The sequence below is a fragment of the Coenobita brevimanus genome, chromosome 110 (assembly GCF_032717465.1).
Source record: "Coenobita brevimanus isolate Jiangsu-jjx chromosome 110, ASM3271746v2, whole genome shotgun sequence".
NCBI lineage: Eukaryota > Metazoa > Arthropoda > Malacostraca > Decapoda > Coenobitidae > Coenobita > Coenobita brevimanus.
Genome location: NC_137063.1, coordinates 43,505,537 through 43,531,930, shown reverse-complemented (window position 1 = coordinate 43,531,930; position 26,394 = coordinate 43,505,537). Strand labels below are relative to the sequence as shown.

General features: G+C 39.7%; 1 protein-coding gene across 1 annotated transcript in view; it reads left to right on the top strand.

Annotated features, from left to right (window-relative positions):
- Positions 1 to 23,057, top strand: part of ash2 (Set1/Ash2 histone methyltransferase complex subunit ash2) — a 28,482-nt gene extending 5,425 nt beyond the window's left edge. The window contains exons 3-11 of the mRNA XM_080286057.1: positions 1,894 to 2,081; positions 5,563 to 5,737; positions 14,642 to 14,828; positions 15,333 to 15,514; positions 18,581 to 18,725; positions 19,806 to 19,944; positions 21,385 to 21,491; positions 21,726 to 21,870; positions 22,295 to 23,057. Of these exons, the coding sequence (XP_080142183.1) occupies positions 1,894 to 2,081; positions 5,563 to 5,737; positions 14,642 to 14,828; positions 15,333 to 15,514; positions 18,581 to 18,725; positions 19,806 to 19,944; positions 21,385 to 21,491; positions 21,726 to 21,870; positions 22,295 to 22,396 (1,370 nt within the window). The 3' untranslated portion in view covers positions 22,397 to 23,057. The remainder of the gene's footprint in view (positions 1 to 1,893; positions 2,082 to 5,562; positions 5,738 to 14,641; positions 14,829 to 15,332; positions 15,515 to 18,580; positions 18,726 to 19,805; positions 19,945 to 21,384; positions 21,492 to 21,725; positions 21,871 to 22,294) is intronic.
- Positions 23,058 to 26,394: the final 3,337 nt, after the last annotated feature.

Below are 26,394 nucleotides of genomic sequence, written 5' to 3'. Positions count from 1 at the left end.
ACATAACATGTCTCCCAAATAAAAAACTCTTCCACACATGCAAGTGACCCCCCAGCAAGTTCAGTCCTTTCATGCGTACAGTCTCCACCTGCTCTCCCCGACGTACCGCATACACAAAATCAGCATTATCTCGCAATCCGTCTCTAATACCACTACATCTTCTATGCACCCTCTTATCACGGACACTATACAAGATGGAATAACTTTCCACGGCCGTGTGGCAAATCACACATGGCTGCTTCCCCTTGACAACACCACCACCAGCCCTAGATACCATCGCTTTTGTTTTATTTGCATTTACTCACAAGCCCTTGTGCCCCATACCATCTCTCTACTTCCTAAATCATTCCTCCACCTCCCTTTCATTCTCTGCAGTCAACGCCAAATCATTAGCATACATCTCCCATGGGAGTTCATTTCTGAAGTCACGTGAGAGGGCTTCAAGTACCATGATGGACAACAAAGGGCTCAAAACTAACCCCCGGTGCACACCAGCATTCACAGAAAACTCATCACTCAAATCTCCATTCACCCTTACCTGGGTGCAAGCACCCACATACATGGCCATAACCACCCTAACTAGCCACTCCTCGATCTCAAGCTTTCTCATTGCCCACTGCACCGCCTCTCTAGCAACTCTGTCTGAGGCCTTCTCCAAATCAACAAAAACAAAGTAGTTCCCTTTTCTTTCCTGTGTGTGTTTTTTTTTAACTGTCGAACAGTGCATATGGCATCAGTGGTACCTTTGCCTGGCATAAACCCAAACTGCATCTCATATAATATTCACTCTTTCTCTAATCATACCATCTAGAACTCTCTCCATTACATTCATTATCTGGTCTAAAAGTTTTATGCCTCTATAATTTCCTCATTCCAGGACATCACCCTTCCCCTTGTACACATTTACAATTACAGTACACTCTCCAGCCTATCATCTGGGAAAACACACTCATATGTAGTTGTATTTGTCATGTCCGAGAATAACCTCACTCCTAAATCTAGTAAGGCTTTCAACATTTCAGCAGTCAACCCAGACACACCTGCTGCCTTCCCCACCTGCATCCTGCCTGTTGCCCCACTCACAGTAGCAGCGTCAATCAAAGGCCAAGGGCCAAACACTGGATCTGCAGGCTCCAAACCTTCCCTGTCCTAGTCAATCTCCTCAATCAACAACTGGCTGTAATGCTCTGTCCATGCACCTGTAATATCCCCACTGTTCACCACTACCCTTCCTTCACCATTCTTCACACACTGCTCACCTATGATATCCCTATTCTCCCTCATCTGATTTGCCACCTTAAATATCATATTCTTCCTTTCCACATGATTTAGGCTATCAGGTAAAAGTCTGTGTGACTGACTTCACCCTGTAAACCTCTTTTCTAGCCCTATGCTCGCAGTCAGATATTCCTGTCTGTTGCCACCCTTTTTCCATTCCTAGAAAATCCTTCTTTTCTCCTTAACTGCAGCTTCTACACCCTCATCCCACCACCAAGTTATTTTATGTCTTGGTAGGCCTCTTGTCCATCCACATACTGAATCAGTAACTCTCAAGAGGTTGCTCTTGAGGGCTCTGTACTGTTGATTAACACTTCTGTCAACGTCTCCTTGACACCAAAACCAACATTCTATCCAGAAAAGTGTATTTACACAGAGCAATCAAAGAATAATATTGCAGCACGAAGATGTAGGCCAGTGCAAGAGCAGCTGACTCTAGCACAGACATAATCTGCCCGGCCCAGAAACCTGATAGGGCTAACAGTATCCCCAGTGAATGCAATGATCAAATTAAAACATTTCAACAAAAATGCCAATTTAATCTGAGATGAGAGATGTGTAACAGGAAGCATGTAAAATAAACTGTAATAACAAAAGACTTACCAATTTTCTTAGAGTTGCGAGACATGTGCATCACAGCACTGGCCAACCTACAGAACAGTGGAGGGGGCAAGGACGGGTCACGGGTGGGTGGAGGAGGATCCATGTACAGCCTCCAGCGTGACGTCATCCCATTCCTGGAACAGAATTGGGAGGCACTCACCACTGCTGCAAGACGTTCCACACAGTCCTGGCACACAACGGTAAAAAAATAAATAAATAAATAAATAAATGCTATGGTATACATTTAGTTTTCACCTTCCACAACTAAGCCACTCCCTCAACTTGAGTACTAAGTCATGTCTGATAACATGAACTTCTGTGAGGTTTTATGAGGAAGGAATGAGCCTTCTTGATTACTAGTTAAATCTGTCCACTGGTCTGACTATACTTGGCCACCAACTAAGCTGAAAGGTGTTAGGAACTTTGTCTCTATCTATCTATCTATTGCCAGATGCCTCAATCCCGTTTGGGGTGGCCACAAACAAATCACCTGCAAGTCGCCCTGTTCCCCGCCATTTCACTGCCCTACTCCTAACTCACACACTCCTCTCTCATATACCTCTCCACCCCATCCCTCCATCTCATCTTCGGCCTCCCCCTCCCTCTTCCCCCCTCCACTTCACTCACATACACTCTCTTCGTCAGTCTTTCACCCTCCATCCTCTCCACATGGCCAAACCACTTCAGTGTGTTACTCATAATGCTTCCTATCACATCCACATCCACACCACAACGCTTCTTTATATCCTCATTTGTCAGCCTGTCTCTCCATGTGACTCCACAGGCTTCTCTTAAATAACTCATTTCCAATGCTCTGACTCTTGACTTGTGTCCTTCCAACAACGTCCAAGCTTCACTTCCATACGTTAGAGTTGGTATCACAAGACTGTCATGTAGTAACTTTTTCACTTCCATGCTCACTTCCCTGTTTCTTATCACTGCTTTCAAAGAACCAGCAACCTTTCTTCCCTGCTGTACCCTTTCAAGCACTTCACCCTCCAAACCTCCATCCCTACTCATCACACTACCCAAGTACTTAAACGTACTCACATTTTCCAATTCCTCACCATCCAACCTCGCTGTACATTCACTGACTTCACCTCTTTCAAAGACCATCACTTTACTCTTCCCTACATTCACCTTTAGATTCCGTTTCTTATGCACTCTCCCAAACTCATCTACCAAGCCTTGCAGCTCCCCTTTGTCTTCACTCAACAACACAGTATCATCTGCAAACAATAGTACAGGGAGTTTCCAAACACTATCCTCTCTCACCAGGGCCACTCCAACATCAACTACCCTACTTGTACCTCTTTTATTACCCCATCCATGTACAGATTGAACAACCATGGAGACATGACACATCCCTGTTTCAACCCAACTATCAAAGAGAAAAATTCACTTAGTTCACCATCCACATGCACTGCAGCCTTCGCACCATCGTACATACTCTTCACAGCATTCAACAACTTCCCATCTACTCCATATATTCTTAACAGTTTCCACAATCCTTGTCTATCCACCCTGTCATATGCTTTCTCCAAATCCATGAAAGCCGCATACAACTTCTTTCCTTCTCTAGAAACTTTTCCACTAAAGATCTAAGAATGAATATCTGATCTACACAACCTCTTCCCTTCCTAAAGCCTCCCTGTTCTTCTCCAACTAATTTCTTTGTTCTTTTTTCTAACTCTGTCAATAAGTATCCTACCATACACTTTTCCTATTATACTAAGAAGACAAATGCCCCAATGATTACCACACACTTCTTTTTCCCCTTTTCCTTTGTACAAGGGAATAATTAAACCTGACTTCCAATCCTCCGGGACTCTACATTCCTCCCCGGCCAATCTGCACATCTTCCACATCCATTCTACTACTATCTCTCCCCCATGCTTCAGCATTTCACCACACACTCCATCAATTCCTGGGGCTTTCCCCGATTTAACTTTCTTCATTGCTTCCACAACTTCTATCCTACTGATTTCTTCCTGTCTTCTCACCTCCCTCCTTCTCCCAGCCATTCCCCAGCCACTTATACTCGTATTACTTCCATCCTCTATGTTCAACAATTCCTTAAAGTGTTCTCTCCATCTGCTCACTTTTTCTCCCTTTTCCCCTGGTAATCTACCATTTTTGTCTTTCACTCCCCTGCTAACTTCACTTCCACCCTGTCTTACTCTTTTCACCTCTCTCCAGAACAGTTTCTTACATTCCCTCCACTTTACACTCAAATTCCTTCCAAATTCCTCATCCACTTTCTTCTTACTCTCTCTTACTAATCTTTTCACCTCTCTCTTTCTTTCTACATATAACTCTCTCTTCCGCCTCTCAACTTCTTCCATGCCCCTATTTCTCATCCATTCATTGTATGCTTTCTTCTTTTGTGCCACGGCCTGTCTCACCTCTTCAGTCCACCATGCTGTTCCTTGCACCCCCTTCCGTCTTCTCTTCCTTCCACACACCACATCACATGCTGCACATATTTCTTCTGTAAATATCCTACACACGTCTCCCATCTGCTCCAATTCATATTTGCCCAATCGTTCCTCCATTTCTCTCTTATACTCTGCCTTTTTCTCATCCTCTTGTAACCTTTCCACTCCCTTTGCAACTACTCCTTCCTCTCGTCTTTCTCTTCTTCTATTCCTCCATCTTACGTGAATCCTAATTCTGGCCACCACCAAGTAGTGGTCAGAAAGTCCACTCCCCCAACCTCTATAAGCTCTTGCATCCATTACACACATTTTCGAATCTTTGTCATGTTAGAAAAACGTTGCTTAATTATATGGCAGCATTTACTACAGCTCTCTGTGCCTTATGAAATTTTTCTAAAAAGTCTATCTATCTATCTATTGCCAGACGCCTCAATCCCGTTTGGGGATATATTTCAGGGCCATAATTTCTGGGGGGGCTAGGGGGACTATAGCCTCCCCAGTGTGTTTTGTATATTAATTTGTCAAACCATCAACTAAGATGGAGAGCTTATAAAGCTGAACTTGAAAATAAAAAGGAAGAAAAACTTTGAATATTGTTGAAAATTCAAACAAATCTACGCGTGTTTGATCGACTATTTCTAAATTTTATCTAAACTGATCATAAACTGAATCATAATAGTACTTAGATGTTGATTATTTTATCATTTCCAAAAGAATAAAGGCAGGGTGGTATATTTCATCTTGAATCCTACCACAGACATGAAAGAGCAGTCTTGGTAAAGGTGCAGCATAGTGCAACAAAAATGTAAAATGACCAAAGTATTAAACTAAGTCACAATTTGAGTTGAAAGTTCAGATTGGCAGAAAGTGAAGTCTTTTATTTAAAAACCCACCTCTGTCATTAAACATACATTCCTCATTAAACATCAACTTTTAGGTAGAATCAACTGAAAAGTATCGGATGGTCTGCAAACTTAAGCTTTTTTATTTAATTTTAAGTTTGTAGTACAGAGTTATATATCTTTGGTCTAGCTCCCCCAAAATTCTGTTGAAAATTACGGGCCTATATTATAAACCAAAGACCCATACTTAGCATAAGAAATTAAGAATAGTCATAATATATATTATACCCCTTTTTAACATTTTTCTCATATCAAAATCCGGTTTCCATTCCACATCAGCCTGGAACATCTGAAAATGCAGATCTCATCCTAAATCAAAATTGCACTTACCCACCCTCCAGCTACAGCGTGTCCTGATGAAAGAAGTGGACACGTATTTCACAGTGGAAGAGACAGGTGTGAGTGGTGAGCCCACACAACACCATCCTTATTTTGGCCTCATCACCTCTGACCTGACCCTCATCAGACCTCTGGTGGACGCCCCGGGTGGGTGGCGCTCTCCTCTCACCGGCTCCTGTACGTACTGACCCCCCACCTCGCTCTTCCTCACCCCTCACACCACAGTGGTTCATTTCACTTCACCTCAGTAATGTTTGTCATTTTACATCACCATACAGAAACTGAATGCAGACTCGAGTTTCAAGCTTTTTGTTTAACTTGGAAAGTCTGTGCTTTTAAAAGGTTTTATTACAAATCATTTAAACTAAAATCCAGTATAGGTAATTTTCTGGCTATCATACTAAGTAATTTTATAATACAAAGTTTACTTGAATTTTGTGCACAGAGAAAGGAATGTCATAGGCTGTTTAGAGGCTTAATCACAGAAGAGATATAATTACTGGATTATCTTAAAAGACACAAATTTCCATGGAATATAAAGTTCTCGTTAAATAACATTATTATTTAATAAGATCATGCACTGGCTTTTGTATAAGTACATAACAGATTGCTGTGAATAGTTAATATATCCAAAAGTAACTCCTTGCCTCATGATCCTACGTTTCTTCTGCCTCTGGTCATAACACCCAGCAGTACTGTTAAGTGTATAACCTTCCCACCACAACCAGCGGATGAATCATGTAGCTTTTTAATACCATAAACATATGAAGTCTTTATTAAGTATATTGCCACAAATTGTATTTTTCATTATGTACAGTAGTGAATATAAAGTTCTTGGATATAGGTGTCAAACTAATAATCATGAGAATAATACTCCTTTCATCTTCAAAGTTTAAGTATTATAATCACCTTATTGTGATGCACCAGCATTGCTTCAGGCAGAGGGGGGGGGGGAGTCTGCTGTTCAGATCTCTGTGAATAATGTTTTGGATACACCCATGTAGATTTACATGTCAAGGACCCTGAACTTGTACATTAAAGAAATACTGTAGTTACATAGATAGCAGAGGTGAGTAGTAATTTTCTGCTTTGGTAGCAGTTTTACAAAAATGCAGAGTGAATATGATTGAAAGTTGAGTCATCATTCACTGCTTTACATCTTCATGTTGACAGGCTTCATGTTAATACTGTATTCAAAAGCATTCTTCTGTTAAAGCTTTGAAACTAATCCATCTGTGATGCTTTTTTGATCTGCTGCAAGTGATGTTTGATATACTACTGTACTCTCTCCCAACAGATGCAAAATTTGAGAATGCTGTTATGCAGTTGTATATAACCATGCCTGATGTTTGACAGCAAAATGTGTTTTCAGCTTGTGCAAGAAAGAGTGGGAAACTCCAGCTGCACATATTACTGTTGTTCTGAAATACTAACATACAAAAAAAAAAAAAAAAAAATGTGTGGGTATGTATGTAGTTGCTGTCAATGAAAATTTGGTAACAGTGCACTTGGACAAGACTCTGGGACTAGAAATTGAACTTCATAATAATCAGATCATTTTATTTGATCTTACCAAGCAGTTTATGATAATGAAAACTATGATACAGTTAGGAAAATGTAAACATATGGAACATGTTACAATAGGATATGGCAAAATAAGTTTGCTACCCTGACACTGAATTTTAGACAAAAGTTTTCTCTGGCTTCTCAGTATAAAGATTTCTCTTCCTGTCAGCCAGGTTTGGTTGTTGAGTGTGCAGAGGGTTCAAAATGCTTGCACCTGCATTCCTGTATATAGTGTGTGGGCAGAATTACCTGGTGTAGCTGACTTATGGAAGAAAATTTGCATGAATGAAGACCAGAATAAAACTAACTTATATCCTACCATTCATTATTCTCTAGTGTTGACCTTGCTTAAACAGGAGTAATGTTTGGCATACATGAACATTAAAATTTCATGTACTGTATTTTTATATATTATTGTATTTCATTTTAGTACTGCATTTGGTATACCTGTACTACCCTGAAGCAGTGGTGCAATTCAGATACCAGATGAAAAATGTATACTGCATATTGATATATTCTTCACAGTAAATAATATACACTGGTATTTATATAATGCTGGATGCCCATGCTATTTGCAAGATCTAAATTTATTTGAAATTAAAAAGAGTAGCCTCAGAATGAAAGCATCTCATAAAAATTTTAGATAAAAAAAGGAACCAGTTATGTGGAAAGCAACTAAATATTGCTGTAAGCTACTGAGAAAAGGTGCATAAAATTACCCTTAAGTGTAAACTTCTGATATGCAGTACAGTATAGCTCAGGAAGTAATTCCACTGTATGAAAGAACATCAGATTAAATGTCATCCTTGAAGTGTCTACAGTATACAAATGCAGAACCTTGAAAATTATCTCTCAGCAAGGCCAACACTGACAGACTGAGTGTTTTTAGTCCCAGAATGAGAGCAGTTTTAGCAGTTGTGAGCATCTGGTACGAGAGCTGGTGTGAGGAAGAAGAGGGGGGTGGGGAGGGTCTGGGGGAAGAACGTCAGGAGTCCGGTAAGGTTGCCTGCTTTCCCATACCTGCCATAGTTCAAGCTTTGTTTATTTATTTCATCATTGTTTCCTACTGCATAGTTATCATGGCAGTGATAGGTTAGGTGTCCTACCCAAATGAAATGCTTGCCCCTTGTGCTTTGTTCCCTCAGTTCCATGTACAGTATTATGTACTGTATTTCCATTACGTTTATACATTGGCCCAGTACATTCAGTCCTGAAATGTCAGGTATTATGTTCACAAGTATACATTAGTGCATAAGGCTGTTTGTTGCTTGTAACATGCTTGGTGATGCAGATGTATTTAAAAATCCAATTCCTTCCCCCTAATATTCACTACTGTAAATGCATATCCCTCCCTTTAATATTACTACTGTATGTAATGATTCATTTACAGTGACTGCCACATTTATTATACTTCAAACCCAAAATTCATACCTATCTTAATACCGGAACTTTAGCTTATACTACAGTGTATGGCCATTTCATATGACATATTCCTAAGAGTTAAAAAGAAAAAAAAATCCTAAGTTATCTATAATTCATGAAAGTAACCCAGATATAGAGTACAGTCAGTCCAGAGAATTTAGACATCATTTGTTTTAAGTTTGTCCATACTTTTGGTATGTCAAGTTATTTAGTTTTGATAAATAACTGAAGCATCATAGTTTGTTGACAGTAGAAAGGCATGTTAGCATTCCTAGATGATTGTTACCCTGCAGTGACTGCATCTTCCTCACCTGTTTTTGTCATGCTTGGGCAATAATAAATGCTAGTGGTTGTTTCAGAGTATTGTAATGCTTACATAAATATGTATTCCATTTGGAAATAATTTTCAGCTTTTTGCATTATAAAAATCTGATTGTCTCTGTCTGTCTGTGCATGCGAATGGCATGTTCTGAAATTCATATATATCCTAATCTAAGGTGAAAATGATTTTGACAATATGCACAGTTTTATTATACATTTTACCCAAGACTCTGCAGTGACAAGTATACAGTATGAAATTTTGCCCAACCAACAATTAAGTTTTGCTATGCACCACATGTGTGATATATGGCAAAATTTATCAAAATTTGGTATAGCAACCACAAAAAGTTAATTTTATAGTTTTTTATTTTATTTTTATTTATTTATTTATTTATTTTTTTAATAACTTGTCTCTCAGTTTGATGTCCTGGTGAATGAAGAGATTTGAATCAGTGGATTTAAGTATCATATCATTATCATCATCGTCATCATCTCTGATGCTTTTCCTCTACGTGGGAGATTGCTGCCTCCAGTCAAATGTATCCTGACATCCTTCAGTCGCTATCAGTTATCCCTCATTCTCTTCCTTTCCTCTCATCAGAATACTCTTCCACTGTATCACACCACATATGATCATCCTTTTCCAATTTGACTCTTCAGAATCACTCACAAACTGGTACTCTTTCCATAAGCATTCTCTTGAATATGTCCATACCATCTAAAATATTTCTCCTTATCCTTTCATCAGGTCCATATATTACTCCTATATCCCCTTTTATTCACTCCTGTTGACTTAGTCCATTCATTCTCCTTATGCTTGCAGCAGTTCTGAAAAAAACTCATCTCTATTCTGTGAACCAAGAAAGTTTTCTGGCATTCACAGACAGGGTTTCACTTTTATGAGAAGTTCAGAGTCAGCACACATTTACACAAAGATCATTTCACCTTCAGACTAACCATCTTACTCATCAAAATAATACCAACTCTTACGTCACACTTTGTTTTATCATATTTGCACAACACAACTGCCAGATACCTAACACTAACTACCTCCTCAGGCAACTGACCACCTATCAGTACTCTGCTGTTGGTTATGCTTTATCTCTCGCCTGTACACAACTGTGTAGGAATTGACGCGGTACCTAACACGTGGTGGTGCTGTGCACCCTGGGTTGAGCAGCTGCAGCATCCACCTAGGAGCCAACCTTCCTAATATTTCCCTGCCCCTGCCTTGGGAAGGACCCAGGTCCACCCATGGTGAGGTGCTGTCTGCCACAAAGGGGAACTAGTTCCCTACACAGTTTATGTAATGTACTGTATCTGTAGGATGGCCCCTAAGAAACATTTGCTTCTTACATGTGGTTGATGGATCTGCTAGGCCAGACAGACCAGGGTTGAGCAACAACAACAACTGTACAATATTCGCAGTATGGTACTCTTTCCTTTTAAACATTATTTTTCTTGTATTTGAATCCACTTAGTTTCCTTCATGGTCATATCCTTTTAAACTCACCCTGCATATCTCATTCATTTTCTGTCAGCACCACTGCATCATCAGCATCAAGACAGTATGTACATTTCCTACTGAAATGCTATAGTTTTAATGCCCACTTCCTTTATTTTCAACTCCTTCATTGCCCTGCTGATGTGCAAATTAAACAACCAGGGCAACACAGCACAGCCTTGCTGTATATCTACTTTTATTCTGAATGTTACACTAATTTTCTTTCCCAAGTTTACACATGCTCTACTGCTCCCATAAGGCAAATTAACTTCACTCACCAGATTCCCTCTCACACCTGCCATAATCCCTCACAGTCTAACCTGTCATGTACTTTTCTAAATCCATGAATGCAGCATATAATTTCTTCAGTTGCAAAAAAATATTTCACTGCCAGTATCCTAATTGTAAAAACAGCACTTTTCCCATATCTGGACTTAGCAGGGAGATATGTCAAGACACCACAAGGAAAGTTGCCATTAGATGGATCTACATATGGTAGCATGGTCACTGGTCTCTAAATGGGAGTACTTACAACCCCTATCTTTTCTTAATCCATCCCATTTATTACCTGTCTTATCTTCGTTAATGCTTTCACTCCTGTTTTCATCCATAAACATTTCCTGGTTTATTCAAATAAAATGATCCCCCAATAATTCTCACACTTCATAACTGCCTTTTCCTGCTTTCAAGGAACTATCACTGACACTTCTCTAGCCATCCAACACCATCCCATTACCTCATGACAGGCTGTATTATTCTCCTATACATCTAACATTTTTCCATTAATGTCATCTACACTTGCCAGTTTATGCATCTTCATTCTATGAGCTGTTATTTTGTTTTCCTTTGTGTCAGCTGGTCATGCAACACAGGCATACAGTACCAACATCCATCTCCATACCCCCTCTGTTGCTTTTGTTTTACCTCCCACCATCAAATTGATGAAATGTTTCCTCTATCTCTCAGACATATCTGACTCATTCTTTGTCACACTTCCATTTGAACTCCAAACTTTGCTTCCCATTCCATTACTTACATTTATTCTGATAATTGAAAAAGAGTTGTAAATGTGTAAAGGAAGTGGAGAAGAGAGTGTGGAGAAAAAATGGCTACTTCTGTGAAGAGCTACAAAACAGATATGTAAAGGCTGCAAGATAATTGGATGAAGGTGTGTTAGTGTCTTTATTAATATATGGTTATGAGACTTTTTTTTTAACCCCTACCATCCCAGGCATTTTGCAATTTTATACCCACCCAATCCCAGACACTTTTTCACAACATCCTGACACTATGACAGACAGCGGCCAACTGATGTTATCCACCCACCCAGAACCAAACTCAGTGCTACAAGTGCTTGGGCACAGTGTTGCCAATACATTAAGGTACTCCTTAGCAAAAAATTAGCTAAACTGAAGCAATTAGACACGCTACAGGGCTCGAATTTTGCTGTCTGCACCATTACATCAGTGGGATTAAGTGAGACTTTTTTTTTTTACTGTCGGCACCATGCCAACGGTGGGATTGTATGGGTTAATGTGGTATGAATGTGAAAAGCCAAGAGTGAGAGCAGTAGAAATGAGACTGTTAAAAAAAATGTGTGTTGGTCATGGACAGTGGTTAGGAAGAAACATCATGAATTTTAAAGTGTGCAGAGTGAGGAACTCTACTGATAAAAGAGTATACAGGATGTCCTGGGACTTGACATACAATATTCAGGAGATAATTCTAGGGCTAATTTTGAATGGGAAATGCTATTTCAACACTGGTTGAATTCTAAACATAAGGTTTTCAGTATCTGTATATCCATAGTGGTATAAATTTGACCCATGTTAATATAACATTTCATACTTGGAAGTGGCCCTAGAATCAACTCCCAAAGTTTGAACATCAACATCCTGTTTAGGGGTGTGTCTACATGGTATGGTTCTGAAGAGAAAATGGATATAGACAGGGTGGTGAAAAGGGTACAGCTGTTTGTCAGTGAGTTTAAAGGTGGGAGGATGCATGTCTGACTAATTAGAAGGTGGAAGGATTTGGTGAATGAATGTGAGAATGCTTAGGGAAGTTTAGCAAACTACAGAATTAAAAATCAGGGAGGTATGTACAGAGAAACATGACAAGGATATGGCATCCCTCTTTTAAAACAGGCAGTCAATGGAAGGACTGTGTGTGGCAGGTATATAATATATGAAGCTCATCTATAAGGAGAAATTCAAAAGAAATCTTGAAAGATAGTTTTGATTGTGAGGTGAAGCCTGGATTCCAAAGGACTGAATGATGTATGAGCTATTGTTTACATTTTTGTTTAAGCATGCTGTTTGATAAGCCTTATGACTTTATGAATTCCCAATATGAAAAATAAAGAAATATCTTGCTAAACAAAGAACAACTGGCCTATATGTTTGAGTGGCGATGGGTATTGTACATATATTCAAATAAGAAAAACATTAAACTCCTTTTTGGACTGGTATCCAGCACTAGCTATAAGAAAAGGGAAATGCAGCCTGAAAGGAATTTTACTGGGTTATTTAGTAAATACTGAGTGACTTCATATAATGATGGCTTCCTTCCTGTTTGAAATTTTGACTGCCCAACCAATCATGAAATTCTCTAAAAAGACTCCTGTTTAATGTATCTGTATACACTGATTAAAAGCAGCATAGCTTGTCACTTTGCAAACCATTTATGTTCGTTTATGAACATTTGCTTTAGTGCATGGCAATTTTATATCATGCTGTATAATCTTACATGACTTACAGACTCTTGCTGTCTTTGCTTGGTGTTATTCTGTTACTGGCTGTCGCATAGAAATTTTTATACTGTACAATTGGTTTGAATGGATACCTTTATAAGTAACTGAAATACTAATTTTAAGCCATAGTATTAAGTTGAACAAAAAGAAAAAAAAAATAACCACAAGAATATAGTGTTCTTATTAACTGAAACATATACTGTGTTACATGTCACATATACAGTACATCAAACATGCAGAAGCTGGTGACTATAAATGGTATATTCTTTCATAAATAGGCTATAACCACAGTAGAGCCAGATTTCCATTGCAAAGAGTAAATCTTGTGTGATATTTTTTTTACTGAGGTATAAAACTTCTCTCTTCACTGCATAGCTCCTACACTCTCTTGTCACTCATTTACAGAGTCCCTGTGGTGCTCTGTATTTATGCTATTTTTTGATACAGCCAAACAGTTTTGTTCATTTTCATACTGAAAGAGTTGGAAAATCTCTGTTAACCCCTGATATGAAAAGAAAAATAAAATAATAAGAAGAAGAAATGTCCAGCAGTCACAAGCTGACTTCACTGTAATGAAATGTTGAAGTCTGGAGATGGGGAGGCTACTGATAAACTTGGTTAGTGTTTGGGGGGAACACTGAGGAGGGAAGGAGGAATGTCCAGCTCCCTGCTTCCAACCCTTTTAGTTATGCAGGGAAAATGATGATTCTGTTATATTTCATGGGATAATATTATACAGATAAATAAATTTTTGTTGCAGGCACAGAAATTTTTGTTTCAGTTGTGATGACCAAGCTGCAACATGTCTTTGCAGTCTTTATATTTTCACCTCATTCTCTTAATATATTACTTTTTTTTTTTTTTTTTTCCATAAAATTATTTCTGCAGTAAAGTAAGAAGTATTTTGATATACTGTTATCTTGGTAAAAATTAGCTACATTTAAAAAGGTATAATATGTTGAGATGTATGTACAGTTCTTTTTTAGTTTGCTTTCATTTTTTTGTTACCTTATTCATTTAGTTGTTACCTTTTACATACAGTTTTATTAGAAGACATGAGGCAGCGCAAAATACAAAATGTATTATTTCTGCTCACCAGTACATACCAGCTAATATTATTCACTGTCTACATGAACTTAAACCCAAGTGATTCATGCATTCACATTTAAAGTACCATGAATACTGTAACTACAATACTCATACCACTTGACAAACCAACTTATGTAGGATCACATTACCTAATGATCACAAGCAAAGTGCAGCCACCTACTGTAGATGTTTAGTAGTAGCACATTAATAAGAACACTGAAAAAATATGCTAATACTGTATTCAGGTGTCACTAACCATCTCCCAAATATCCATATCATAATTAGCAACCACACTGAACGACCAGACACTCAGCTATCCCTTGTGCAACAAACTGACATCTCTGTACACTGAAAATAGTAGCTCCATGAAAACTATTACTCCAGACCAGCCAAATGCCATACTCTAATTCCTATATCATTCTCTCAGCACAACAGCAGCAGTCAGGGAAGGGTCGTGGGACAAAGAGGAAGGTTCCAGAGACAACCACCAGTAGCAAGAAGGCAAGAGGGGATATGCCTGCACCAAAGTTACATGGGTACCCAGTGGACCACCCTTTCAACAAAGATGGATATCGCTACATTCTGGCTGAACCTGATCCTCATGCACCTTTCAGGTAAATGTTATGACCCACTTTGTGCTGTTCAGGTTTCAGTACCTACTTGGGGTAATGTATTATGTATTTTAACTCCTAGCAAAGTACAGTACTGTAAATCTGTTTATTGGTAAATTTTGCAGACTGGCAACTCTGATGCTCTGGTCAGAGGAAGCCATGCTTTAAAGCTCTGTGTTTAAATTATGAGTTGCCAGATGGTATATTATTATATAACCACTGCCAGGAACATAGGATGGTCTCTTACAGCATAAGACCTCAACTATGGTAGAGTAACCTTGGGCCTTCCAATCCCCAAAAAAGGGGTAGATACTACCTGATTTACAATATTTCAGCTGAAGGCTGTACCCAGCTCCTCCAGTGCAAAAATTCTCATCTGATCAGAATAAAACTATCTGAGTATGCCAATTTTTAAAATAAACGAATAATAAAATAACCACAGAAAAGAGGTTGATTTTATTTGTGGAGGATGTATTGTATTTAAGCTCCCAAAATCCTTCCCACCAGACAAGAGTTTGATGACAGCAACGACTGGGCAGGAAAACCAATTCCGGGGTGGCTCTATCGTGCTTTAAGCCCTGGAGCAGTGCTTTTGGCTCTCCATGATCGAGCACCTCAACTACGCACTGCTGATGATCGCCTCGCTGTCACAGGGGACAAAGGTTACTGCCTCATTAGGGCTACTCATGGTAAGAATTGTTGGCAATTTGCTCATTGCAGGTAACAAATTAATTGTGTTGTATACTAAATGGCTTTGGAGATTCTGTAATGCCTCTTCCTTAAGGATTTATTAGGCTTGTCACACCTTGCCATCCTCTGTTGTTAAAGATGTAAAATATGTCAATATTAAAACAATGTAAATTGCATACAAGAGCATGTTGATGTTATATGATAGTATATCACTAAAGAAGAAGTGCTACAGAGCCTTCTGTGTTGCCTAAAATGGTGAAAATTGTTTCAACAGCATTATGATTACGGGTTCATTGTCAACCTGATTTACTCTCCAGTGATAAACTAGCCTTGCACCAGGATATTATGGGGTCTTGTCATCATCATCATCACCATCATCAGGACCTCCTTTCCCACCCAAGGGCAAGGTGAGGAGTAGCAATGTCCAGACAGCACAAACTTGCCCAAATCAAATAGGCCACACTTCCATTCACTCATCATTCAAGCCTCTGGAATCCTGGCTCTACCAGATACGCCAAAAACATTCACCACATTCTGCAGCTTCACAAAAACATATCTGATTGAGTCAGTCCAAACACTGCCATGCTCACAAGGGGTGCCAAAATCTCTGATCATGCACTTCTCCTCACACATTCATCCAGCTAGCTCGATCTCTTGTCAGTTCCTTAGCCTCACTGACTTCCAAACCTCTCTTCGTCAAACACTCATCCACCATATCTCTCCACCTTCTCCTTGGCCTACCTCGCCTCCTCCCTCCTTCAAATTCGCTCAGGTATACCTTTTTCACCACTCTGTTGTTATCCATTCTTTCCACATGACCATACCATCTCAGGACACTCTCTTCGATTCTCATGTCCACCAACTTCCTCACTCCACACCTTTCACGAATCACATTATTTCGTATACATCCACCCTCTGTACTCCACATACATTCCTCAGCAGTCCCATCTCCACTGCTCTTACTCTTGACTTTTCATTTTCATGCCACACCATAGTCTTGCACCCATATGTTAAAGTTGGCACTAACACTCCCTCATGTAAGCCTCCTGCAGCTGCAACACTCAAGCCTCTGTTTCTTATCAAGGCCTTCATTGCACCAGCTACTTTTCTTCCTTGTGTCTCACTACTTTCAACTTCTTTTGCACATTTTCCTCTCTTTTCTATCACTGTATCCAAGAATTTGAACTCTCTCACCGATTCTAGTCTCTCTCCATTCACTGTGACATCACACTGGGAGTCACCTTCTCTCTCAGTAACCATCACTTTACTCTTCTCTACATTTACTCTCAAGGCACGACGCTCACAGACATCAGCAAAACTCTGCACTAGCCTACCAAGTTCTTGTCTGGTACTTTCAAGCAGTACTGCATCATCAGCATGCAACAAATTTGAGATATTCCATCTATCACCATTCATTACCAATACCATACCTCTCTCCATTACTTGTGTTTTTACTTCTCTCATCACCCCATCCATATATATATTGAACAACCATGGGGACATCACACAACCTTGTCGCACGCCCACACCGATCGTGAACCATTCACTTAGATGCCCATTAACCCTTATACATGCTTCACTACCATCATAAAAACTCATGACAGCACCTAGCACCTTACCATCTACACCATACATGCACAAAACTTTCCACAATCTCTCTGTCTACTTTGTCGTATGCTTTTTCCAGATCCAGGAATGCCATAAATACCTTATGGTCCTTCTCACAAGCCCTCTCTGCTGTCTGTCTCACTGCAAATACTTGATCCACACATCCTCTGCCACTCCTAAAGCCACCCTGTTCATCACTAACTAGGACTTCTAATATCTCTCTTACTTTCTCTATAATAATTCTTCCATATACCTTCCCTGCCATACTCAATAAATTTATGCCACGATAATTCTTGCACTCATTTCGCTCACCTTTATTTTCGTACAGGGATACAATCACAGCCTTTTTCCACTCTGCAGTCACAGCTTCACTCATCCATGCCTTCTTACATATCTCCAACAAGCACATCATTCTACTCTCTCCACTACACTTAAGCATCTCTGCATACACCTCATCAACCCCAGCTGCTTTCCCATTTTTCAGCCGTTTCACAGCGCTCTTCACCTGTGCGTGTGTCACGTCTCCTTGCAGTGCATTCCTTCTCTGCACACCCCCAAAACCAATCATGTTTACAGCTGCTTTGCTTTCTCTATTCCCATTCATCAGGCTTTCAAAATATTCTTTCCATCTGATCCTTACTTCATCTCCATGGGTTAGTTACCTACCACCTGCATCTTTCACACCATCACAATTCTTTCCGCTTTCACTTTTACATTTGCTCACCTCTTTCCAGAATAACTTCCTATTTTCAGAGTAGTTCGCATTCATTTTTCTTCCCAGATCATCATTTACCTCCTTCTTTTTCCTATTCACTAGTCTCTTTACGTGCTTCTTGCTCTCGATATACACAGTTCTTATTTCCACAGAATCCCTATCCTGTAACCACTTTAGCCACTTCTTCCTCTTTTCCTCCACCACTTTCTTAACCTTCTCATCCCATCATGCCATACCCTTCTTTTTTGTTGATACTCTTGTCACACCACATATCACTTCAGCATTCCTAATGAAACAATCCCTATGCGCATTCCACAAGCTGTCCAGATCCAATTCATTCCAGTTCACTGATTCTAACTCGTCCTCTATTTTGGTCCTGTAATCGTCTGCCATTTCTTTGATCCTCAGCTTCTCAACTTTCAGTCTTTCTCCCTGACCGCCCCTCTCTCTCTTAATCCACCTCACTCCTCTCAGCTTGATCTTTCTTACCATAATCATATGATCTGACAGACCTCCACATTGTCCCCTCACAGCCCTCGTATCAGCAACCATTCCCATTATTGACCTCTGTACGAGCACGTAATCAATCAGGCTTCTTTCAGCATAAAAATAATCCACATACGTCATGCATTCTGTGGGGGGGAAAAAAAAAAAAAAGTGTCTCTCTTGCTTTTACTCACATTTACTCCATTTAATAAATTTTTCATTACTGACAAATCCTTGTCACTGATCTGGCATGAAGGAGTGAGCCGTGGTGTATGGTACTGGGAGTGTACCATAGAGGAGCAGCCTGAGGGGTCACACACAAGAATAGGCTGGTGTCAGCAGCTGGCCAACCTTCAGGCACCTCTCGGATATGACAAGTTTGGATACTCGTGGCGATCCAGGTGAGATTAGGCTTGGTCAGGTTATTGGTATATTCTAAGACAAACAGGAGCGTGACAGTGATGTGATGCACGAGAGGGTTTCTTTCACATGGCACCAATATAACTGGACTCTGCATGGTTATGCACACATCCAACCATTCCCTCCCTGTTCCCCAAAAGGAAGGCGGTGGACTGCAGAATGGCACCCTCAGCCTCCAGTCCACCTGGCTCATGTCCAGATGAACCTGGGGCTACAACAACAATAACAAGACAATGAAAAGAATGTGTATACTGGTTTGTTTTTTGTAGACTAATTATTACTTGAAGTTAATAATTTGACAGTGAAATAATTCTCATTTATTTAGCTTTTGTTGTTTGTTTAATTGTATACACTCCATAACAGTGGAAAAGTCTATCTGTCTATCTTTTGCTAGGTGCCACAATCCCGTAAGGGGTGGCCACAAACAAATCACCTCCAAGTCGCCCTGTCCAGTGCCACTTCACTGTCTTGCTCCCAACTAACCCCCCCCCCCCCTCTCATATACCTCTCATGTACCTCTCCACTCCCCCTCTCATATACCTCTCCACTTCATCCCTCCATCTCATCCTCAGCCTCCTCCTCCCTCTCCCCCCCTCCACCTCACTGGTATATGTTTTCCTTGTTAGTCTCTCGCTCTCCATCCTCTCCACATGGCCAAACCACCTCAGTGTATTTCTCCTGATGCTTTCTATCACATCCACATCCACACCACAGTGCCCCTTCACTTCCTCATTTGTCAGTTTGCCTCTCCATGTTACTCCACATGCTCCTCCCAGATAACTCATTTTCACTGCTCACACTCTTGACATGTGTCCTTTCAATAAGGTGCAAGCTTTGCCTCCATACATTAGAGTTGGTATCACAATACTGTCATGCAGTGACTTTTGTACTTCCATGCTCACTTCCCTGAGATAGTACAGTATATGTCACCAGAGTGAACAAAATTCTTGTTCTTAATCTGTTCTCCATATTTAAAAATGGAAAATTGAGTTTGGATCATATTCGTGATAGTGTTCATACATTTTCATTCAATTCCTATTCTTTCACCCTTGACCCACCAGGAAAGGCACTGTGTTCCATGAATCACGAGGAAAACACTATTCTGATGGAGGGTTCAGTGAGGGAGATGTTTTGGGAATCATGATTGACCTGCCTGAGAAGAACCCAGTGTCACAGTTCCCTCCTACATATAAAGACAAGGTAAATTTTATTTTTTACTCTTTCAACTCCATTGTAATAAGCCAGTCCTAGTTGTATCAGTTATTTGTTTTCAAGATACTAATATGTATAGAGCTCTGTCTAGGTATAGTACACTTCAGTACCTTTCCAGCACAAGGTGAATACAAATTTGTACATAAAATTGGGATGTAGCAACCACTCCCTGAGTGTAGTCTTTGTGTTCCTAAAAATTACCTATGCTTAGAACCCAGTAAAATAAAAGCCATATATGAAGAGTAGCCTTCACTCCTATTTTTTCCGCGTCATCCTTTTATCTCATTCTTGGTTTCCCGCTCCCCATTTTCCCACAAACTTATATTAATTTTGTTGTTGATCTTTCTGTCTCAGTACAGTCTGTTAATTCATCATAATTACACAAATAACATCAGCCTCCACTCTGCCTTACCTGCACATATGCTCACCAACTTCTCCAAGTAATTCCACATGCGCAAGTCAAATAACTCAACTTTGGTGTTCTGCTCTTTCAGTTTGTGGCACTGCCCTCACCTCACTCCCATCAGTTTAGCTGATTCATGTAGGGATCTTTTTAATTCTCTGCTCAAATTTCTAGTAAGTAAATACTGATCTCAGTGCTTCTGTAACATTCCTACCAAGGTAAATCCTGTCCCCCATTTCCTGATCCATCCTCTTAGCCATTCAAAATATACTTCTCACCAATTTAAAATCCTTTATACACTCCATAACTGCATAACTCAATCTCAGTAATAATAATATGTTTTTTGTTTCTTCCAGTAGGGAGTTCACTAGCACTCAACACACTTTCAAGACTTTTACAATTTCAGAAAAATAACTGTGATATTCATATACAGTCTTAGTCATCAGAAGTGGCAGCAATTTAAACTCTGTAATCATCCATCACAACTCCTATCCCAAGGTCATAGCTCCTTGAACAAGGCTTTAAGCTGCCCTTAGAAAAATTCAGCAGAAGTCAGTTGGCTCATGGGTAATGCAATAAGATAAACCTAGGAGGTATTGCAATTATATAAACTTAGGAGCAGTATAGTAAAAATCTCTCATTTGGTATTATTGCTGCTCTTTCAGATACCATAACCTTATGCTTACCCATATTACCTCAGATTTTGTTGCTCACTTATGCTTCCAAATTTGGAACCATCCATCCATCATCCAATCCTATGTTGCCCCATGAGGAGCATAAGAGCCTGGGGCTAGGCAGGTTGTCCTGACATTTAAGAGGACAGTGATTTAAGATGAGAGCCTTTAATTTTCATCCTTCTTCGTAGGCAGTATATATCATTTGCTAACAGGAATGTAGCCAAAGTTCCAAGTTAGCACTACCACGCATTGTACTCTCCTGGATCTCCCTGATTACTGTATCCATATACACATTATGAGTACTATATATTAGTTCTATATATTAATGTAAATCTTTGTTTATTCCAGCCACTGGTTAAATTCCGCTCACATCTTTACTATGAGGACAAAGATGATGTCCCAGAGGCACTCAAGAACCTCAGACCACTAGAGGGCAGCAAAATCATATTCTTCAAGTGAGTTATCATTTCATTTATAAAACTGATAACTGAAGTTAATCTTTCTGCAATCCTACATATGCTATCTAATGATGTAATGTGGAATTCATGCATGGTAACTACAGTAAGACATTCAGTGTGCATAATCCAAAAGTAATGATAGAGAACCAAATATTTTAACTCACATCATTCACCAGCATCATGCACCAACAGTATACTAAATATTCTTCCTGCACATTTGCTTTGTGATAGGAATGGAAAGAATTGTGGTGAGGCATTTCACAACATATATGGTGGCACATATTACCCTGGCGTCTCCCTCTACCGCAACATAACTGTCTCTGTAAACTTTGGACCAGACTTCAAACACCCACCTACTTCAATGGAATATAGAGGGGTAAGTAGAATTAGCAGCAGGATATTGATTACTGGTATATTCTTTGTACATCAGTTCCTGCTTATACCCTCTGGCTTTGATTTTGTAACTTAGTTATTGCTGTAGGCTAGCTAATGTCATAGTATTATATTGAGCTGACCTGGAAAAATTTCTTTGTGCTTAGTAATTATTAAATGAATGGCATAGATATTTTAGGTAGTTGATGGAATGTACCCATAACAGCAGATATGAATAATGGTTTCATAGCTTCAGTAATACAGATGAGAACTACATACTAATCTTCTGTTTCCCATACTGTATTCCAAAAAAAAAAAAAGGTACAGTATGTCTTTAGCAGTGAAGAAAGGCATGGGAGAGCAAAAGACTACATGCACACTGTATTTGGCACATATGTTTGTAATAATGATCACTATTTTGCTTTCAGATGCATGAACGGTGTGAAGAGTCGATGGTGGAACGGACCATGGCAGACATGACATATCTAGTAGAAAATGAGGGAAAACTCAGACTTGATGTTTTCACTTAAGAGATATATGTAATAGAAGTTATGAAACTCTTACATTAGAGCTGATTGTGATATTTGACAGAAATTGCAACTTTTACTCTGAAGCTGATCACTTAAACAGAGTTATAACCCAAACAAAGCAGACCTGTAACTACACTTCCAGTTAGAAACTATACACTACTGATGTAACTACCATTATTTAAGATCTGTAAACGTCCATCTGATCTTTAGAGGCTTATAATTATGAAACTTTACCACATACTCCAGGACTATGGCAAATTTGAGTTTCGTCATATTAAGTACAGTACAGTAGTCAGATTTTACTCAAGTATTGTGAGCAACGTTGACAACTATTCTTTTTTGTTGTACAGAATTGTATAGTTTGTCACTGAATCACTGAATATTGGCTTTAAAGTTATTATATTTTGTGATTTATTGGCCTGATCCAAAGGCAGTGAGATTCACCACACAATTTTAAAGTATTAAAAAACAATTAAGTTAAAAACAATTACGTTCTGAATTAGGTTTTATTTTTTTAATAGCTGGGTGGTGAATAGACCAGCTGACTTCACAGAAATAAACATTACTAGCATGTGGTTGTATTCAGGCACTAGTATGTGGAACGGGCACAGTGAAAATATGGCATTTAGTCATTACAGTTTAATAATAAAACCATATTGTACCATGCAGCTGTTACACTCATTATCCCATTCGGTGCACTGTCATATACTGTACTCATATCATTATTCTTGTAAAGTGTGTTGATCAATACCAGGTATAGCATATTACAGTAAACTCTATTATCCGTTGTAATTTGGCCATCCCCTACGCTGAATAACGTGAAATGCTGGATATTGCATAGTACCCCCCATTGGCTCAACATTTGGCATCAAGCCAGATATTGTGGTACTATCTGTCTCGACCCACTACCCTAAAAACTTTCTCATAAGTAAAAGATGAAAACTAAGCATAAAATACAATAAAATAATGATACAGTACAGTAATAAAGCACCAGCTGGCGACCACTTTTGAGCCGGTTGATACGCATCAATGCCGGATATCGCATAGAACCATCTGATATGTCCTGTTTTGGCACCAGATGTTGCTAAATCTTGCCAGATAATGCTTTGATATAGCTGAGCCAGCAGTGCCAGATATTGCACTGCAACGGATATTGTGACAATAGATAACTGAGAGAGGATAGTGTTTGGAAACTCCCTGTGTTTGGAAACTCCCTGTACTGTTGTTTGCAGATGATACTGTGTTGTTGAGTGAAGACGAAGGGGAGCTGCAAGGCTTGGTGGATGAGTTTGAGAGAGTGTGTAAGAAACGGAACCTAAAGGTGAATGTAGGGAAGAGTAAAGTGATGGTCTTTGAGAGAGGTGAAGTCAGTGAATGTACAGCGAGGTTGGATGGTGAGGAATTGGAAAATGTGAGTACGTTTAAGTATTTGGGTAGTGTGATGAGTAAGGATGGAGGTTTGGAGGGTGAAGTGCTTGAAAGGGTACAGCAGGGAAGAAAGGTTGCTGGTTCCTTAAAAGCAGTGATAAGAAACAGGGAAGTGAGCATGGAAGTAAAAAAGTTACTACATGACAGTATTGTGATACCAACTCTAACGTACGGAAGTGAAGCTTGGACATTGTTGGAAGGACAGAAGTCAAGAGTGAGAGCAGTGGAAATGAGTTATTTAAGAGGAGCCTGTGGAGTCACGTAGAGAGACAGGCTGACGAATGAGGATATAAAGGAGCGTTGTGGTGTGGATGTGGATGTGATAGGAAGCGTTGTGAGGAACACACTGAGGTGGTTTGGCCATGTGGAGAGGATGGAGGGTGAAAGATTGACGAAGAGAGTGTATGTGAGTGAGGTGGAGGGTGGAAGAGGGAGGGGGAGACCGAGGATGAGATGGAGGGATGGGGTGGAGAGGTATATGAGAGAGGGGGGTGTGAGTTGGGAGCAGGGCAGTGAAATGGCGGGGGACAGGGCGACTTGGAGGCGATTTGTTTGTGGCCACCCCAAACGGGATTGAGGCGTCTGGCAATAGATAGATAGATAACTGAGAGTTTATTGCAAAAAGCAGTAATGTTCTACCTCCATGCACTGGATGTACTGCAAGTCATTGTAACAAAGTGAACATCACAAGTATCTCAACTGCTCCCTACTCCCAATTTATTAATGAGAAGCTAAGTGTTAGGATTAATGGATACTAAGTGTTGCTGGGGAGGGACGCATTCTCGTGGTGACACCGATATGACCAGGTGGCTTTACTCCTTGGTCATACTAATGTCTCAATTCCCTCTCTATCCCCTAAAAGGAGTATGGTGGACTGCAGAAGGTATATTACTACCACTACTACTTCATGTACAGTATACTATGTATACAGCAGTAGTAGTAGATCTTCTAAGGCTTGATTTAAACTTCCAACAACATGCCTGGACTACTACCTCCATATGCCAACTTTGATGCCTGGGTCATATCCATTCAAGAGTTATGCTCTACATAAACAGCTTTTGTTTATAAAATATTCCTTGTTTATGCCTGACTCATGAAGGCAAGGAAGAGAGGAGGTGGATGCTGCCTATTTTTTTTTATGGTAATTTTCACAGCAGGATGCAGTACACAGTGCAGGGGAAGAAAAAAAGTTAATACTTCGCCAATACAAACTGTTTATTTGCTACTTGATACTGTATCCTATTAGGACTGGTTTGGCAATGGATTTCCAGGCACTTCTGTCCTTCATCAGCAATGAACTCTCATCCCATAAAATCCCTTCCTCCATCATATAATGACCCACCTTCTTCTTCTACAGCAGTGGTTTCCAACCTGCGGGGCATGACCCCCTAGGGGGGAACGAAGGGCTGCCTGGGGGGGCACGAAGGCTTGATAAAGAGGTAATTATATTTGAAAACTATGAATTATGATGGAATTCAGAAATTTCTAAAATATGGAGAAAATATTTCAGATATGAAAAAGAAATCGAGTTATCTGAATATATAAACAATTTGAAAGATTAAGAACCTATGATATTTATTGACATGTACCAACTATGCCAGTAAAATACAGTATTTGAGGAAGGGGGGGCACAGGGAACATGTTATTCAGTGAGGGGGGGCAAGAATTAGAAAAGGTTGGAAGCCACTACCCTACAGATTACAGCAATCCAACTCTTACTGTATATACTCTCTTTAGTCTGTTTAATTCACCTTTCATTGCACATGGATACACTATCCCAATGTAACTGTTTTTGTCTATTCTGTCAACTCCACATCACATCCCCATATCTGTTTTTTAGCCTTGAGTCACTGTATAGGCTCTTCTAATGTTATAACAACCTAAACTCTTTACTTCTGCATCCCAACATCATCCAAAATTCACTACTGTGATGTAACCAACACATGGTCATGTACTGTTTCCTTTACTTCAATGTCAGTCTGCAGTCCACCAAGCTCGAGCCCTGATGAGTCTTGGGCAACAACAACAACTCTCACACTGTCCTATTTCTGATACTGCTGCCCATGCTCTTTCTCTTTCCTCTCTTCATCCATAGCTCCCTTCAGTTTGCCTGCTATACTGTCATCACTGTTCACAACACTGCCTAAAAACTGAACATTTCACGTTCTCCATTTCTGTACCATTAAAGTCTTATGCCACAGTTTATCCTTATGCCCATGTCAAACACTTAGTTTCCTCATTCTCACATTTGAATATCATGAACATTATCTTTCATACACATTACCAAAGTTCTCTGCCAGACTCAGCAACGTGTACTCCCCACCTCTAAGGAATACTGCATCATTAGCAATTTCCTGTCAGTAGCTAACTAGCCACCTTTTTCCTTCAGAACCACTCTCTCCTGAGATGATCTCTCTTTCAGTTCTCACTACCCTCACAGTGGACTGCAGGAGGGTAACTTCAGCATGCAGCCCACCAGGTACAACATCACTACCCTCATATATATACACAATGAAAAGTCATAAAGACATATATAGCCCTGTTTCAACACAATCTTCAAGTCAAACTTA